Here is a 16,799-nt window from a genome sequence, read left to right as displayed (position 1 = left end):
TGAAAACTCTGGGACCTACCTCGCACCAAATATTACCACAGTTCAGAGACTCAATGCTTTAGTTCACATGTCTTTTTATATGTATACCAGCCATCCTTTTAGGGGACCAGTCTGTTGAAGTCCCAACATGCCGCCTAGTAAAGCCCTGAAACATGTTACTGGGTAAGGACTCTTTGAGCTCCTACTGTGTATATACTGACTGCTATTCAAAAACATTCTTCTAAAATAGTTACTATCTAACAAAGTTAACCAAATCCCTGGGACCTAGAGTATTGTTCATAATCTGAGATGGCCATTCTCATTACTCTGAAGAAGTAAGTGTTTTCATATTCCATAACACTAATTTGAGACAAATAAATATGTTATTATGAAATAGTTAATGTATTCCAAGCCAGGGTCTCAGCTAGTCAGTTATTTTGAGGTGGGAAGCCCCATTAAAAAAAGACCCACAGGACCCCCAGGTAGGGCCACTACTCTCCTCCCAGCACTATCCAGTTCCCTGGCCCAGCGACTCTATCTCACTTTTTGCCTCTGAAAGGGCTTGCTTCTAGGAAAGTGGGACTTACCCCTAAAATTCTATTGGTTCCCTGAGCTAACTCCTGATTGGTCCATTTCCCTCACTCCTGATTGGTCCATTTGTAGTACTTCATTTGCATGGAGTTCACTCCTGATTGGTTATTTCTCTTCCTCCTGATTGGTCCATTTTATACAAAGCTTGTTCCTAATTAGTCAACTTTTGTTATACCTTATTTGCATATGATGTTGCAAAGTGTAAACTGGCAGCCTATAAAAGCCTGTGTAAACCTACAGACGGGGTCCAGAGCTTGGAGTGTTAACTCTTCTGGGCCTGCTGGTGTAATAAATTTGAGTTCTCCAACTCCCTGAGTGCTGCTTGGTTTCTCACCTGGATCCAGGTCGCTGTCACAACTGAGCTGTAACACATTTTTCTGCAACAATTTACCTGGTTGGGTGGTGACCAAAACCTTCATTCCTGAAAGGTCTGAATCATGATGGTCCTGTCTTCCCTTTTCAATCCTCTAGTATCTTTAAACATTTATATTACTCTCTGATAAAGTAACTAGTTTCTCTCTGATCAAGAACTACTTTCTTGATGGATGTTAACTAATCTGATTGTGATCATTATTTCTCAATATATGTATGTCAGGTCATCATGCTATACACCTTAGACTTATACAGTGCTGTGTGTCAATTATATTTCAGTAAAACTGAGGGGGGGAAATACTTTCTTGACTGAACTCTGAAACTACAGTTTAATCAAGATAGTTTGTCTAAACAAGCAGTTTGATTTTAACAAGGACACTGGTATTCATAGTTTAAAAAATTACTAGCTGCACAGGTCACTATTTTTACTACGTAGACTTATCATATAGCTATTAATCATACATTCTCACAGATTCTAAGGTTGTTACAGAGTCCTGCTATTTAAGCAGGACAGCGTCCAATGAGACTAGCAGAGTCAATGTTGACTCTCAGGTGAAATCATACAAAACTGTAAAAGCCTGTTGCTCCAAAGATTTTGACTTGTGCCGCTGAAGACCTTAAAGCTTTGCACCCTGACCTTGATGTCCATTACAACTTGATATTTTGCTTCGGCATGGAGAAGTAACTTTATTGTGGTCAGCTTTATAGGGGAAACAGCTTGAGTAAGTTTAACTAAATAAGGTTCATCCAGGATTTCCCATCTATCTTGTACATTGAGAGTGGGAGTTAGGGAAAGAGCTCATTTGTGGTTATAAGTGTGCATTTCAAAGTCAGTGATTCCTGGACTTCATATCTGGGCCCAGGCATTTACAAATCATGTAACTTTTGGACAAGTTACTTGAACACTCCTAAGTTTCAGTGTTCTTATCTATACCACAGGGATAATAATGACTTTGTGTGAGATTACTGTGGGGATAAAATGAGTTAATACCTATACAGCCCTTAGAAAAATGCTTGCCACTGAGAAGATACTGAAGAAGAAGTATTTTGTTCATCTTCAAAGAAATACGCTACTGGCTAAATAACTTAGGTTCTCCAAAAATGGCCATGAGCATCACAGAAACTTTTTAGAATAGGTATGCATTAATGTGGTCCGCCAAGAGGCAGAGAACAAGGTCAAGTTGCTTTCCTAGAGTTACAAAACTGAATTCCAGTGTGTCACAAAGGATTGTGACTAATCTAGACCAGTGAACCTGAGGTCCAATAAAATCTAGCAAGAGACTTGTGAAAGTTAAATGGGAAGGACCAGATGATTTCCCCAAAGATCTGAGATAGTTGACCATCCCTGATAGCTGCAACTGTGGTCGCCCTGGTCATCATGCAAACTATCTAAGCTGTGTCCTCAGGTGGCAAAGAGAAAAAAGTCATCACAACAGAAATAAAACGAGTCTGGAAACTAGGGATGAAGGATTTTTTTTTTGAAGGATACTTTTTGATCCAGGTCATCCCACAGAAAAAGCCATGCCAAAAGAAGAAGGACTCTTTGAGTTGTTACATCACTCCTCAGTCCCTAGATTAAAACACAAACATCATCCACATCCTAACACAGAGCAAAAAGGTCTTTCCAGCCTAATACCAGTTAGGAGAGGAAGGAATTGTTTTGAGTTGGTATAAACATAGGACATTACCACAGGGAAGAATTTGGGTAGTGTTCTGAAAATAGTTTTGTCCTTCAAGATTTTAACAAAGAAAAAAGATCACATACTTAAGCTTTTAATTAACCTTTTCTACACAGAATAAGTTATCTCGGAAGAAATTCCAGAAAAGCGTAAATAAATGGGTTCAAAGGTTAGCTGAACCATGACCAAGATATGGAAGAGGAACTCTCATTAAAAATTTCAATCTACAGAGCCTCCATAAGATTTCGTAAAGTTAGAAATCTGAAGGAAAGACTAGAAAAAGAATGGTACCAAAATGCATCTTGATAGATCAAACAAGTTGTTGTAAAGATAAAACCAGGTGGGGTGTTGCCAATAGGAATGTGAAAAGATACTCAGCCTCACGCATCATTAGGGAAATGCAAATCAAAACTACAGTGAGATGCCACTTCACATCCATTAGTATATAGCTACTATCAAAAAAACAAAGTAGCAATTGTTGGCAAGGATTTGGAGAAATTGGAACCCCTGTGCTCTGTTAGTGGAAATGTAAAATGATGTAGCTGCTGCAGAAAGCAGTATGATGGCGCCTTAAAAAATTAAAAACAGATTTACCATATGACCCAGCAATTCTACTTCTGGGTATGTAGCTAAAAGAACTGAAATCAGGGTCTTGAAGAGATATTTGTCCATGGCAGGTTCAAATCAGCATTATTCACAATAAGAGCTTAGAAGGCATCTATTTTCTTCCCCACTCTACCCTCCCCACCGCCCACACACACACAAGTACAGTGCCAGGTGTATAGTAGGCACTCATTAAATATTTCCTGAATAAACAAAACAAACAAACAAAAAGAATGAATGGCATAGGCTGATAGGCTACATAACTGTGATCAAAAGTTTCATTTTGCTATTAACTAGATGTTCGGAAAAGAATTTGGTAAGAAGTATGTTTGTTTTTCCTTAAAGACTGTTGCATTGTTTGAGTTTTACTTTTCTACCTGACTTAAAGATAATTATGTATATTAAAAGGAACCACACTGAATCACAAGGGTTGTTCTAGCCTGATTCACCCGGTCTGATGCTGTGTATCCTTGAACAGTCCTTTTCTTCAGTTTCCTTGTCTTTAAACCAGAGGAAGGAAACCTCTCTGCCTAATTCCCAGATTCATTATAAGGTTCAAATAAGATAATATACAAGAAATCCCTTTGGAAGCTGTAGAACTTGATATAAACGTGAGGAAATTTTGTCTTTATATTCATCGTGCTCTGGACTTTGAAAAGATCAATGTTGAAATTGCTTCTTATCAGGGTTTTAATAATTTCCAGCTGAGGGCATGTGAGACCCAGGCTGAAGTGGAGGTTCAGCCTCGAACAACATCCATTTGCAGGTGAGGGCTGCCTCCTGGTGGAAATAGAAGGGCAGGGGCAGGTGTAGTTATGTGGGGTTGCCGGGGTGATGCTGCCTGAATAGGAGGAACCGCTTACATAAACTTAACGCGTTTAAAAAGAAATTTTTTTTTTTTGTCACAAGACGTTCCTTCGGAAATATTTTCTTTACATATGCAGGATGTAGGTCTGTTACATCAATTACTTGTCTAGTTATTGTTATTTATAGTTAATGATTAGATATTGAAGAGAGTCACAATTCTCTATATTTTTAAATATTCTAATTCTTCTATATATCAATTTCAATAATTCAATAACTTAATTAAAAGATAATTTTCCAATCCTCACAGCATTTTAAGACTATGGATGGCAATACATAAAGTAGGTACACATTTGATGTGTAAGTTCATGATGCCAGACTCTCAACATCACCTTGAACCTATGCGCTATCTTCACCTGGCAAGTGCCTGATGAGTCTGAGCAAATTGTTTGTTTCTGGGGTTCAATTGAAAAGATATTTTTTATATCATTACACTTAATGTGCCCTTCTCCGGAATTGGCCTAGCAACTTTTTCTACCTGAAACTGATCACTCATCCCCTATCTCCATCCCCATGTCCCCTTCCACCTCCCTCCCCATCCTTTCCCCAATTCCACTACAACGTATGTAACAGACAGACTTCAAGGCTGAATCCATATTCTCTTGCTCCTCAAGACCACATCCAGTTTACGTCATTTCATTCTTAAGCTAAAACTCTTCTTTTGAGGCTAATGCCATCCAACTGCCCCTCACCACACCCTCCCATCATCCAAGGACTTTGGCACCTGGCTCATAGTCCGTTCTCTCCCATCTCCTGCCATCACGGGAGACTTCATGGCTATGTAGATGGTCCATTGAACATTCCAGCTAATAACCTTCCTACTCCAATGACTTTTGGGTCAGTCGATGTCTCAAGATCTGGGGTTGTATCTAATTTTTCCCCCTAACGGAGGTACTGAGGGTTGAACTCAGGACTTTGTGCATGCCAAGCATGCAGTCTATCCCTGAGCTATACCTCCCACCCATGTATCTACTTTAAAATTCTAAACTCTGGCTTCTACTGTCCAACTTTAACCCACCGTCATTCATCTCTGTCAATCTCCTGCTCCATGTCCTCATAAAGATGCCCAATGATTCAACTTCTGTCTTTCTTCACTGTATCTGTCCCTCTGGTCTTACTTCCTTCTTTATATATGATCGTATGGTCAATCACCTCAAGTGTTTTCTGAAGAGCACCAAACTCCCTCACTACTTTTTCCTTCTTCTGAACTTGTCTTCAAATCTCAAATGTACATCAGCCTGAGCGTCATCTTCCTGCTTCCTAGACCAGGATAACTTCCAAAAATGCATGTGAATGTCATTACAAATGACAGCTGGGCCCTCAACTCTTCCTGACAATCCCTTCACTCATTGCTTGTCAGGTATTTTTCCCAGTTCCATGTACTTATTCTAAACGTTCACACCTCCTATCTTCAGATGAGGTATTCCACTAATCCCTAAAACTCAGCTGGACTAAACTCAGTCTCTTTCTCCTCCTATATTCCCTATCTTAGTTAATATCATGGAATTCCCAGCATCTGAAATCAATTACCTAAGAGTCATCTCCAATTCGCCCTTTCTCCTTATTCTCCAAATTCAATCAGTGACCATATCCTCTTCGACTTCTTTCCGTCCCACTGCCTTCATCCTTCCCACGTGGACCACTGTCCTAACCTTGTAGTTGGCCTTCCTTTTTTATTTAAACCTGCTTATGTTGCCTTCTGCTTTCCACTTAGGATTCATTCCAAACTCCTTGGTACAGAAGGTGAAACAAGACCTAGCCCCTGTCTGGTCCTGACCATACTTTTCTCAAAAATTGTAACCATATATTTTTCACCTCTGCATTTTTAGCATCGGGTCTCTATTTTTGCATTCAGCATTGAACACCAAACATAGTAGGTATACATGTTAAATAAAGGAATCAGTCAATATTTATGTTATTGTTCAAGATAATGAACAGATGTCCTAATCATGGTAAGACCAGAGAAGGTACCAGGATAATATACTTTTTAAAATAACACAGTGTTTTGCTATGGTGAGATAAAATATGTATTTCTGTAGTTAATGGTTCTTTGGTAATTAAGACCCTACCACAGCTGATGGTACCCTATCACAATCTTACTTAACTTTTAAAACTTTATAATAACCTGTGCCAGATAATGATCCCTGGGGCCTAGATGAAAGTAAAGGATTACTCATCCAAAATTAGAAGTTAAAATAATGAACTTAATATAGAATGAACCCTATTATATTTATGATAACAAATATCCTGAAGCAACAGCCAAAGATGTTAGGCATTAATTTACCCCCCCCAATCACCTAATTATACATAATTTCATGCTAATCTGAATGATGCCTTTTTTTCTTTTGGCATGCATTCACTCAAATAGAAACACCCCGATAATTGTGTATAAAAGCCCAAAGAAGCCATCAGCACACAACATTCTGTTCTCCTTTGAAGTTCCAGCTATCCACAGACAAGGCGAACATTTCTCACACTACTATGTCTCTCCGATTTTCTAGTGGGTCCAGGCATATTTGCTTGCGGTCTGGAACTAGATCTACCAGACCACCCAATGGAGGCATAGGCTTTGTAGATAGCAATGCATATAGCAGCTCGGGTGCCAGAAGTGGATTTTCCTGTGCTTTGGGAGGGGGCTTGGGCAGCGTTCCTGCTGGGAACTATGCTGGTGGTGCCCTTGGAAGTGCTGCTTGTGCTGGCTTTGCTGGAAGTGAAGGGGGACTCCTCTCTGGGAATGAGAAGGTGACCATGCAGAATCTTAATGACCGCTTGGCATCCTACCTGGATAATGTGCACGCTCTGGAGGAGGCAAATGCTGACCTAGAGAGAAAAATCAAGGGTTGGTATGAAAAATATGGCCCTGGATCTTGCCGTGGACTTGATCATGACTACAGCAGATATCACCTAACAATCGAAGATCTTAAGAATAAGGTGAGAAGTCACACATTTGGAACTACTCAAAGTATTTAAAACTAAGAACTACCTAGCAGAAGACATAAAAGTACAACAGGAAATGCTTCATAACTGTTATCTGTAATTTATATTGTGGTTTTTTGTTGTTGTTGAAGCATTGTCGATTTACAACATTGTGTTAGTTTCTGGTATACAGCATAGTGATTCTGATATATATTTTTTTCATAATCTTTTTCATTATAGATTATTACAAGATACTGAATATGGTTCCCTGTGCTGTACAGTAGGACCTTGTTGTTTAACCATTCTATGTATGGCAGTTAGTATCTGCAAATCCCAAATTCCCAATTTATCCCTCCCCTCCACATTGCATTTATTATTTATTTTGAAACATAATTCTTCTAATTAGCTAAAATTAGGCACTTTGATCCATGAATTTCAATGTAGCTTAAATGTCATTAGTTACATTATTGTTGATTTTTGAAATATATTCATTGATAACAAAGTATTATATTCTAAAAGTTATGTTAGAAGAAATAAAACCTTACCTGTAATTTTTAAACATTAAATTTGAAACATGTTGGTTATTACCTAAGGAAGTGAAATTTTATGCCAAAGTTTAATTGCGCAGCATTAAAACACTTTTTGTTTCCTGAAATCATAGGTTATAAGAGCAAACTTAATTGTGTTTTCCCTCCCGATTTCTTCTAGATTATCTCTTCCACTACTGCAAATGCTAATGTCATTCTGCAGATTGACAACGCCAGACTGGCTGCTGACGATTTCCGGCTAAAGTAAGACATAAAAAATAATCACGCCTAGAACAGGTTTCCGATCTACTTAATGTGTTGAATAAAATTTCAATTTCACCCCAAGCAGAATAAGCTATAACCTAAAAGATGAAAGAAAATACCGCATTACAATACTACAGGACAATATGACACAAAGCATGTTATAATATTACAGTCAGCTAGACTCACAATTTATACATATTTATTACATTCTTAGGATAAAATATCATTGTATTTCTGTGCCTGCATGAACTAGTGCCAAGCACAAATGTTTGTGAAATATTTGTCGATTAGGTAAAAATATTAAGATAAAATTCTAAAACGGTCTATTTCTATCTAGTTGGGATACGCTAGTGGAAATTGTGTGATTGAATCACTGCTGATTACCCTGCATAGAATTGGGTGATAAGATGGAAGAGGGCTTTTTCTGCCTTTTTTTGTTTACAAAATGTAGAGCTCTAATTCAATTTCTAGCTTTCAGTTAAAAGCAATTGAGGCTTTATTTTTCCATTTCTTGAGCCAATCTAATTTGTGCTGAAATTCACTGCATGCCTTCCAAGGTATGAAAATGAGCTCGCCCTCCACCAAAACACAGAGGCCGACATCAATGGGCTACGGCGAGTCCTGGACGAACTGACGCTCTGCAGGACTGACCAGGAGCTGCACTATGAATCCCTGAGTGAAGAGATGACCTATCTCAAGAAGAACCATGAAGAGGTAGGGGAAGCTTTCGCTCTAGTCAAATCACAACTCTGTATATTTTAAATACTTGGAGGGGGCATTAAATTACAATAGCAATTCACGCTCATTATAATTCAAACAATGCCAAAGCATCTAAAGAAAGAATTCCACGTCTCCCACTCTGCCCTTCTAATTGCATCCCCCAAGGTAATAAATGTTCAATTGATCTGCATCCTTCCATTTGAAGGCTGATGTCATAGTCTATCCTTTTGAAAATAATACATTACTTTTGCACATTACTTTCACATTAACACAACCATCTCCCCACTGGATTATTTCTTTCATTCATACAGGCCTATCTTGAGATCAGTCTTCTCACAGAAGACGTCTCTGACTAGGAAAAGATGTCAATTGTTTCTCTACTTAATTAGCCTGGGTTTATCTTAATGTTGAACCCTACACAGTAATAAACCATTATTTGACTCGTAATACCAGGCAACTTCAACCCCCTAAAAAAATTATTATCCCAAAAGGAATTGCAAAATTCTGCAAAACCATGGATGTGAAATTGTCAGAAAACAACCCGTGACGGGAAGTGCCCCACCATTGGTTAGAAATGGCCAAAATGCCAAATCTACTTGCCCCAAGTGAGAAAATTACGGAAAGGGGAGGAGAAGAAAAATTAGAAGGGAAAAATTAAAAATAAAAGAGAAACGGGGAGAGGGAAGTCACAGAGCAGAGGGCTGGAATGCACTGCAGAGAGGGTGACGCAGAGAAGAAAACGTCCGGGAAGAGAAGGAATAGTAACCACAGCAGCCCAGCCAGGGCAGGGTCAGGTCCACAGCAGGATTCTTCATCTCCCTTACAGAGACACTAACCAAAAACACTTTGAGATAGAAAGATGCGCCGCCCTTAGGTCCCCCTGGCGTTTCCCCGCAGGAGATGAAGGCTCTGCAGTGCGCGGCCGGAGGCAACGTGAACGTGGAGATGAACGCGGCGCCAGGCGTGGACGTCACGCTTCTGCTGAACAACATGAGAGCCGAGTACGAAGGCCTGGCCGAGCAGAACCGCAGGGATGCGGAGGCCTGGTTCAACGAAAAGGTGAGCGCCGCCCAGCCAGCCCAGGCCGGTACCGCTAACCCAGGCGGGGGCAGCTCCGTCTAGCCCCTGGGCGCTCGGTCTTGCAGAGCGCCACCCTGCAGCAGCAGATCTCCGACGACGAGGGCGCGGCCACCTCGGCCAAGAGCGAGCTGACCGAAATGAAGCGCACTCTGCAGACCCTGGACATCGAGCTGCAGTCCCTCCTGGCGACGGTAAGAGCACAGATCAGCGAGTCCACAAAGTCTAGCTGAAACCCTTCCCTTCCTCCCTGTTACATCTTGACCCACAAATACTTAACAGAGACAGGACAGACAGACCCTGAGATGCTCAGAGACAGGGCATTTCTTCCTCCCTGAGGTCACTGAGGATTTCCCTCCCGCCCGCGCTCAGTGCCTACTTAATGAACTAGTTCCTTCCTTCAAGTGGTCCATCTCTGGACGCAGAGCAAGCAGCAGGGATATTGATACCTTTGAAAACCAAGTGGCAGGTTTACATCAGGCAGCCAGACAAGACAGAGCTGGTGTCACCAGCATCACCTAATATTGATGAAGTCCAATTAAAGGCAACACTGTGCTTTCCATCAGGCAGAGAAAAGGAGGATACACATCTGATTCCATGTGAGGACTATCAGCTTCTTCTGCCCTGCTGTGTCCAGGAGAAAGGTCCCATCCTGACATGCCTCCAAAACCCTGGGCATTTAGCCCATCTCTTGGCACCTCCTTCTGAGGTGGAGGTGACATGGAGACAACCCAGGAAAACCAGCTTCCCTTTTGGGGTGTGAGCTGATAGCACCCAAAAGGCTAGATTTGGAGAATTATGGCACCCACATAGCCCAAGGGCTCCCTGTCCTCATCAGAAGCTTCATGCTCCCTGAGGACATCAGGTTGTAACATGAAGAAAAGAGCCACTATTATACAAATGAGTTCAGGGAACAGAGAAGGAGAAGATGACTCAAAACAATAGGGAGACTAATTTGATTTACCCACCCTAAAAAGGCGTGGTGCTTTCTTACCATACGTTATTTTTTTCCTTGTATATATAAATGTATGTGTATATATATATATATAAAATTGAAGTATAGTCAGTTTACAATGTTGTGTCAATTTCTGGTGTACAGCATCATGCTTCAGTCATACGTGAACATACATAGATTCGTTTTCATATTCTTTTTCACCATAAGTTACTACAAGACATTGAATATGGTTCCCCATATGTTATTTAGATTGGAGACTTGTTTTTACCATGGACTAACCCCAACTGAACCAGCATTTCCCTCTCCTCCTTATTCTCATCACCGCTGCTGGCTGGTACCCCAGATGCTCCTCCTTGTCACTTTGGGCTCCCAGAACCCTCCTCTCTTCCCCACTGGCTTCTTTCCTGCAACTAGAACCCTGAGGACCTGTTCCTGCCACCCTGCCCCTGAGCACAAACCCTCCTTCTCATTCCTGAGCTGTGTTGATAGAAAAAAATTCCTGAGTTCCCAGAACAGAATTTTAAGTATTTTCACAGAGAAGCAGTGATGTTAGAAAGCAGTTAGATTCTGTGCAGTCAGTAGCCCTAGAGTTTGGGCTCATGAGACAATCCACCAAAAAAGCCTATTTTAACTTACAACATAACTGAATTATAGACTAATGGTGGCATAGAACCTAACTTCCATTTCTGAGATTCTTTTGTCATAAGAGGAATTCTACAGTTTAGAGCACAAATCATGGGTCAGCTGGGAATTATCTAAATATATAAATGCTTCATGTGCTTCCTGTAATATACAAACTTCCAAGTTCATCCTGACCTTCCTTGTCTATAAGCCAACTTTTAGAGCAGAAGGCTATAAGATAGAGATGCCATGGTCCCCTCTGATTTAGGAGAGCGTGAGCAACCTTGAAAAGGAATATCATATGAGAACACTTTATCAGGGAAATTGAAGTAGCTGACACTTGCCACTTGTTGCCTCAGCCTCCCCATTACCGTTCTGACCATCTTCCACGTCTTTGCCCTGGACAGCCCAGCACTACAGGTAGCACTACTACCCAGTAATACACCTGTCAGCCTGTTTATCTAAGGCTGTGGTTCTTAGCTCCATTTGACCCAGTGTCTGCCTGTTATAATGAATATTTTATACCTCCTTCTTTATAATCCTAAAAATGAAGTCAATAGATAATATATTTAGCAACACACCAAAAAAATGTTTTTAAAACCAGTGTGGAGGGTAAAGCTGAGTGGTAAAGTGCATGCGTAGCATGCACGAGGTCCTGGGTTCAATCCCCAGTACCTCCATTAAATATATACATATAAATAAATAAACCTAATTACCTCCCCCCAAAAAAAATTTTTTTAAAAAAAAAGTATAATGTCATAAAAAGGCATTAACTGCAATAAAAAAGAAAAATAAAAGTATTTTAAAATAAAATATATTTACTATGTAAACACTGGGGCCCATCTACCCTAGAACATGTAATGAAAGAGAGAAAGGCTTACCCCTGCCTTTAATCAATAGTTTTATTTTAAACAACGTAAGATTGGGAATCAGTCCACATAAGAAGAAAAAGAAAATGAAAGACTAGAAGCAGGTGGACACTCAGATAAGAATGAACATCAAGAGAAGTAATAACCACCCAGATGGGATACGACAGAGGAAAGAGGAAAATGACTTTAATTGAAGTAGGGATCACACGACCAGACAAATTACAGACTATGGAAGTAGAAATAAGGAGGCAGAAGAGTCACAAGAGTAGTGTTGAGATAATGGCCTGTCTTGTGTTATTGAAATACATCTCTTGTCTTGCAGTCCCACCCACCCAGTGAATGTTAGGCCATTCATTCAACCTCAAGTGCCGAACAAAAGGTCTTTGATGACAGAAAACCCAGGACAGATTAAAAAAAAAAAAAAAACAGCAAGGGAATGGGAAAGGATAAATTGGGAGTTCAAGATTTGCAGATACTAACCACTATATATACAATAGATAAACAACAAGTTTCTTCTGTATAGCACAGGGAACCCTATTCAATATCTTGTAGTAACCTATAATGAAAAAGCATATGAAAACAAATATATGTATGTATATGTGTGACTGAAACACTATGCTGTACACCAGAAATTGACACAACATTGGAAACTGACTACACTTCAATTAAAGGGAAAAAAGAGAAGGAAACAGCAGCACAAAAGGCCTTGGAACTCTGGTGGGGTAGCTCTCTGGGGACAGTAGCAGAATAAGATTGCAGAAACAATGGGCAACTCAAAAATAAGTATGCAATTTTAAAATATAAGATTTCCAATACTGATTTCTTCTGGTGCTACCTGCCAAAAGGTGTTTTCCTATGTTGGTTGGCCATAATATGAAATATTAGCTAAATTCCATGAATGTCCATTAGAACAGTCACAAGTCCTGTGGGAAAAGGGTCATGTATCTGGTGCCAGGTCAGCCAGTCGGTCTGCCCCCCACACCCAGTAAATCCCAGTCAGTTCCCGTTTCTGTCCATCTCCTGTTTAATAGTTATAAACCCTCAAATTTCCAAAACTCACCGAGGGAGCAAGTCTGCCATTTGCTGAGAAACACACTAGTGGATAGAGCCCTCAAAGTCCTTCCTCGCTTCCTTTGACATCTTACATGTCCTCAGAAACACTCCCTGGAGTGCTCCTTGACCGAGACCGAGAACAACTACTGCGTGCAGCTGGCCCAGATCCAGGCGCAGATCGGAGCCTTGGAGGAGCAGCTGCACCAGGTCAGAACTGAGACCGAGGGCCAGAAACTGGAGTACGAGCAGCTCCTTGACATCAAGGCCCACTTGGAAAAAGAAATTGAGACCTACTGCCGCCTGATCGATGGAGACGGAAAGTAAGTAACATCCTCTGAAAATACAGTTTTTACCTATTTGAGGCACAACCGTATACTGTCATTCCCCTGCGATGCCTCCAAGCCCTCCTTTTTCATTCTCACTGCAGAAGAGCACAGCCACCTATTGCTCTGCTGTCATCTCTTCTGAATTTCATACATCACAGCCTCTTCTTCATCTGCCTTGGGCGGCCCCAGGCATCCCTGCAGAAGCCCCCATTTCTTGTCCGTGTTACTCATTGTAGGTTTTATGATTCTCCCCACCCCACCCCCCAGGCTTTACCCATCTTTCGGTTCATTCCTAATATCAGTGCTGTCCCTGAAATAAGCATACTCTGTACAAACCTCTCGGATCGATACATAAAATATATTTTTTCCTTAAGTTTTAAGTTCTTGGGTTTAAAAAAAAACAAATGGAAACAAGTTCTTTTAATATCCTTTCTTTTGAACATATCTAATTACTTTCAACTCTAAAACAAAAATTTTAATATTTTTCTCTGTGGAAAATGAAAATCTGTTTTGGGTATAAAACATTCATCTGTCAATTCATTGAATATTTATGAAGTGATAAACAAAAAAAAAAAAACTCATTTATTTTGTACTATTTCTAACAGCTCATGCTCCAAATCAAAGGGCTTTGGATCAGGAAGCTCAGGAAATTCATCTAAAGGTAATAAAATCTAGATCTCTCTCTAATGCAGCAAATACTTTTATATTAATGGCAATCATACACTACACTTTTAGTAATTTTAACTAAAGTGCTCTGAACGTAAAGTATTCTTTTGAGGGGATAAAACTATCGCAAATTATTATTGTAAACCTATCCTTAACTTCCTCACCAAAATGTACATAATATACTATATTACAACCAGCAGTGGAATTCTCTGTCGTGTAATCTTTTAGACATGTCATGTGTCATGTGTTCACATATGTTTTATTTCTAGAGTTATCCAGAACCACACTGGTAAAGACGGTGGTTGAAGAGATAGATCAACGTGGCAAAGTTCTTTCGTCAAGGGTTCAGTCCATAGAAGAAAAGACATCCAAAATGACCAATGGCAAGATAGAACAGAGGGCTCCTTTCTAACTGTTATTTTTGAGAAAAGGATCATTTGGGGAAAGAGCATGCAAAACTGCTTTCTTCTAAATATCCAGGAGATAATAAAAACACTTTCTACTCTTAGAGATAAGTTACTTACCTGTTTTCTTAGTTACCTTTTATAGGAAGTTGGGTGTTTGTTTTCAAATAAATAAGAAAAGGTGATATGGACATATCCATTTATTCATGACTAATCATTATTTGAGGTTTTTCCTGTGTCTAATTCATAGGGAGACATTTATGGAATATATTTTAAATGACTTTTGCTCTAGTTTTTTAAAAATAGTCAATACCACGTGGCATTTAAATATTAAACATTCACTAGGCAGAATCTTTAAATCTCACCATTTTTGCCTGAGCAAATAACCTGGAAAATTTTAGAAAAATCTCCTGTGATTGAAAGTTCCACCGCTAGATGGCGCGTTCCTGGTGTTTCACCTATGAGTTTATCTCAAACTCTTCTGGAGATTTGGATACTGTTCAGGATAGCTATTCATTCCAGAGAATCAGAATCATCTCTAGAAAGAGCCATAGCAATGATCCTCATTCCAATTACCTTTTTTCTAGATCAGAGGTTGGCAAACTTTTTTGTAAAGGCTCAGATGGTAAATATTTTAGGCTCTAAGTTCTCTACTTCAACTACTATTCAACTCAGCCATTGCAGCAGAAAGCAACCATAAACTATAGATAAGCCTAAGAGCCTGACTACGTTCCAATAAAGTCTTATTTATGGACATTGAAATTTGAATGGCAAATACTTTCAATGTGTCATGAAACATTACTCTTCTTTTGGTTTTTTTCCAATCATTTAAACATGTATTTAAAAACCATTCTTAGCTCATAGGCTGTACAAAAACAGGTAGCAGACCAGATGAACTCGTCAACAGCTGTTCTAGAACTTAAAGTCTCATGAGGTTGATGAACATGTCTCTCTGACTTTCTGGATCAAAATGTATGGTAAAGATTCCCATCAAATATGAAATTCCCTAAAAGAAGAACGGCTGTCATACATCTCTAATATGAGAACTGGTTCTAACAGGATGCTCCAGTGAGGGCAGCAAGTCTGCCAAACAACCCACCAGTTACATGGGAGTTCAAAGAAGGGGCGAAGGATGGGCTATGTACAAAACCTTGAGCCAAAGTCATAAAATGAAGCAAATACTAGAAATTCATGGGGAAATGATTTCCCAGCTGTACAACATATGAAGCCAGCTGGGACAGGGGTGGTTGACAGTGGAGACAACCATGTGATAAGAGGGTTGGCACTTTCAGCTTCACCTCCTACCCTCCATCTTCTGAGAGGGGAAAAGTGCTGGAGGCTGAGTTTAACCACCAATGGCCAATGATTTAATCAATCATGCCTATGTCATGAAGCCTCCATTAAAACCCAAAAGAAAGGGGTTTGGAGAGCTTCCAGGTTGGTGAACACACGGAGGTTTGGGGAGAATGGCGCACCTGGAGGGGGCACGGAAGCTCCCACCCTTTCCTCATACATCTCTTCCACCTAGCTGTTCCTGAGTTATATCCTTTTATAATAAATCAGTAATTTACTAAGTAAAACACTTCTCTTGTGAGCCACTCTAGCAAATTAATCAAACCCAAAGAGGGGTTCATGGGAGCCCCCAGTCGATAGCCTATGGGTCAGAAACACAAGTGACAACCTGGACTTGACACTGAGGTCTGAACTGGGGTAGGTGGAGCAGGCTTGTAGGAGTGAACTCTTTACCTGTGGAATCCAGAGTTATCTCAAGGCAGATAGTGTCAGAACTGAGCGATAGAGAATTGCCTGGTGTTGGGGGGGAAATCTATACAATGGAATTTGAATCAGAACTGTACGTGGCACAACCCACTGGTTGACAATGGAGACAGTGTAGTAAAGAGAGCTTAGTAATGAATTTAAAAGGACACTTAGAGGTAAGGGAAGGTATAGCTCAGTGGTAGAGTGCCTGCTTAGCATGCATGAGGTCCTAGGTTTGATCCTCAGTACCTCCTCTAGAAATAAATAAATAAATCTAATTATCTATCCCACTAAAAATTAGTGGAATTTTTTTTAAAAGGACATTTAGTGAAAATGAATATATGTATATTTATGTATGACTGAAGCATTGTACTGTACACCAGAAATTGACACAACATTGCAAACTGACTATACCTCAATTTTAAAAAATTAAAATTAAATTTAAAAAAGGACATTTAGGGTAATTTATCCAGCATCAGAGTATTTTATGCTGGAAGGGCATTTCAAAGTATTTAGTCTTAACTACTACATATAAAATAGATAAACAACAAGGTC

General features: G+C 39.9%; 1 protein-coding gene across 1 annotated transcript; it reads left to right on the top strand.

The window, feature by feature from the left end:
• Nucleotides 1–6,525: 6,525 nt before the first annotated feature.
• KRT28 (keratin 28) lies at nucleotides 6,526–14,665 on the top strand. Its single transcript, XM_010975478.3, has 8 exons — nucleotides 6,526–7,019; nucleotides 7,713–7,795; nucleotides 8,353–8,509; nucleotides 9,413–9,574; nucleotides 9,661–9,786; nucleotides 13,193–13,410; nucleotides 14,022–14,077; nucleotides 14,352–14,665. The coding sequence occupies exons 1-8, from the start codon at nucleotides 6,570–6,572 to the stop codon at nucleotides 14,492–14,494; spliced, it is 1,395 nt and encodes a 464-aa protein (XP_010973780.3). The 5' UTR covers nucleotides 6,526–6,569; the 3' UTR covers nucleotides 14,495–14,665.
• The last annotated feature ends 2,134 nt before the right edge of the window (nucleotides 14,666–16,799 follow it).

Source organism: Camelus dromedarius, chromosome 16 (genome assembly GCF_036321535.1).
Source record: "Camelus dromedarius isolate mCamDro1 chromosome 16, mCamDro1.pat, whole genome shotgun sequence".
Taxonomy (NCBI): domain Eukaryota; kingdom Metazoa; phylum Chordata; class Mammalia; order Artiodactyla; family Camelidae; genus Camelus; species Camelus dromedarius.
Note: the sequence above shows the minus strand (reverse complement) of the source record. Positions and strands in the feature narration are given on the sequence as shown.

Bases quoted from the DNA above. Each gene is read 5' to 3' on its own strand.
- KRT28 (XM_010975478.3), top strand. From the start codon at position 6,570: ATGTCTCTCCGATTTTCTAGTGGGTCCAGGCATATTTGCTTGCGGTCT. The intron at 7,796-8,352 runs GTAAGACATAAA...ATGCCTTCCAAG, and splicing joins GCTGACGATTTCCGGCTAAA to GTATGAAAATGAGCTCGCCC. The intron at 14,078-14,351 runs GTAATAAAATCT...TTTTATTTCTAG, and splicing joins CTCAGGAAATTCATCTAAAG to AGTTATCCAGAACCACACTG.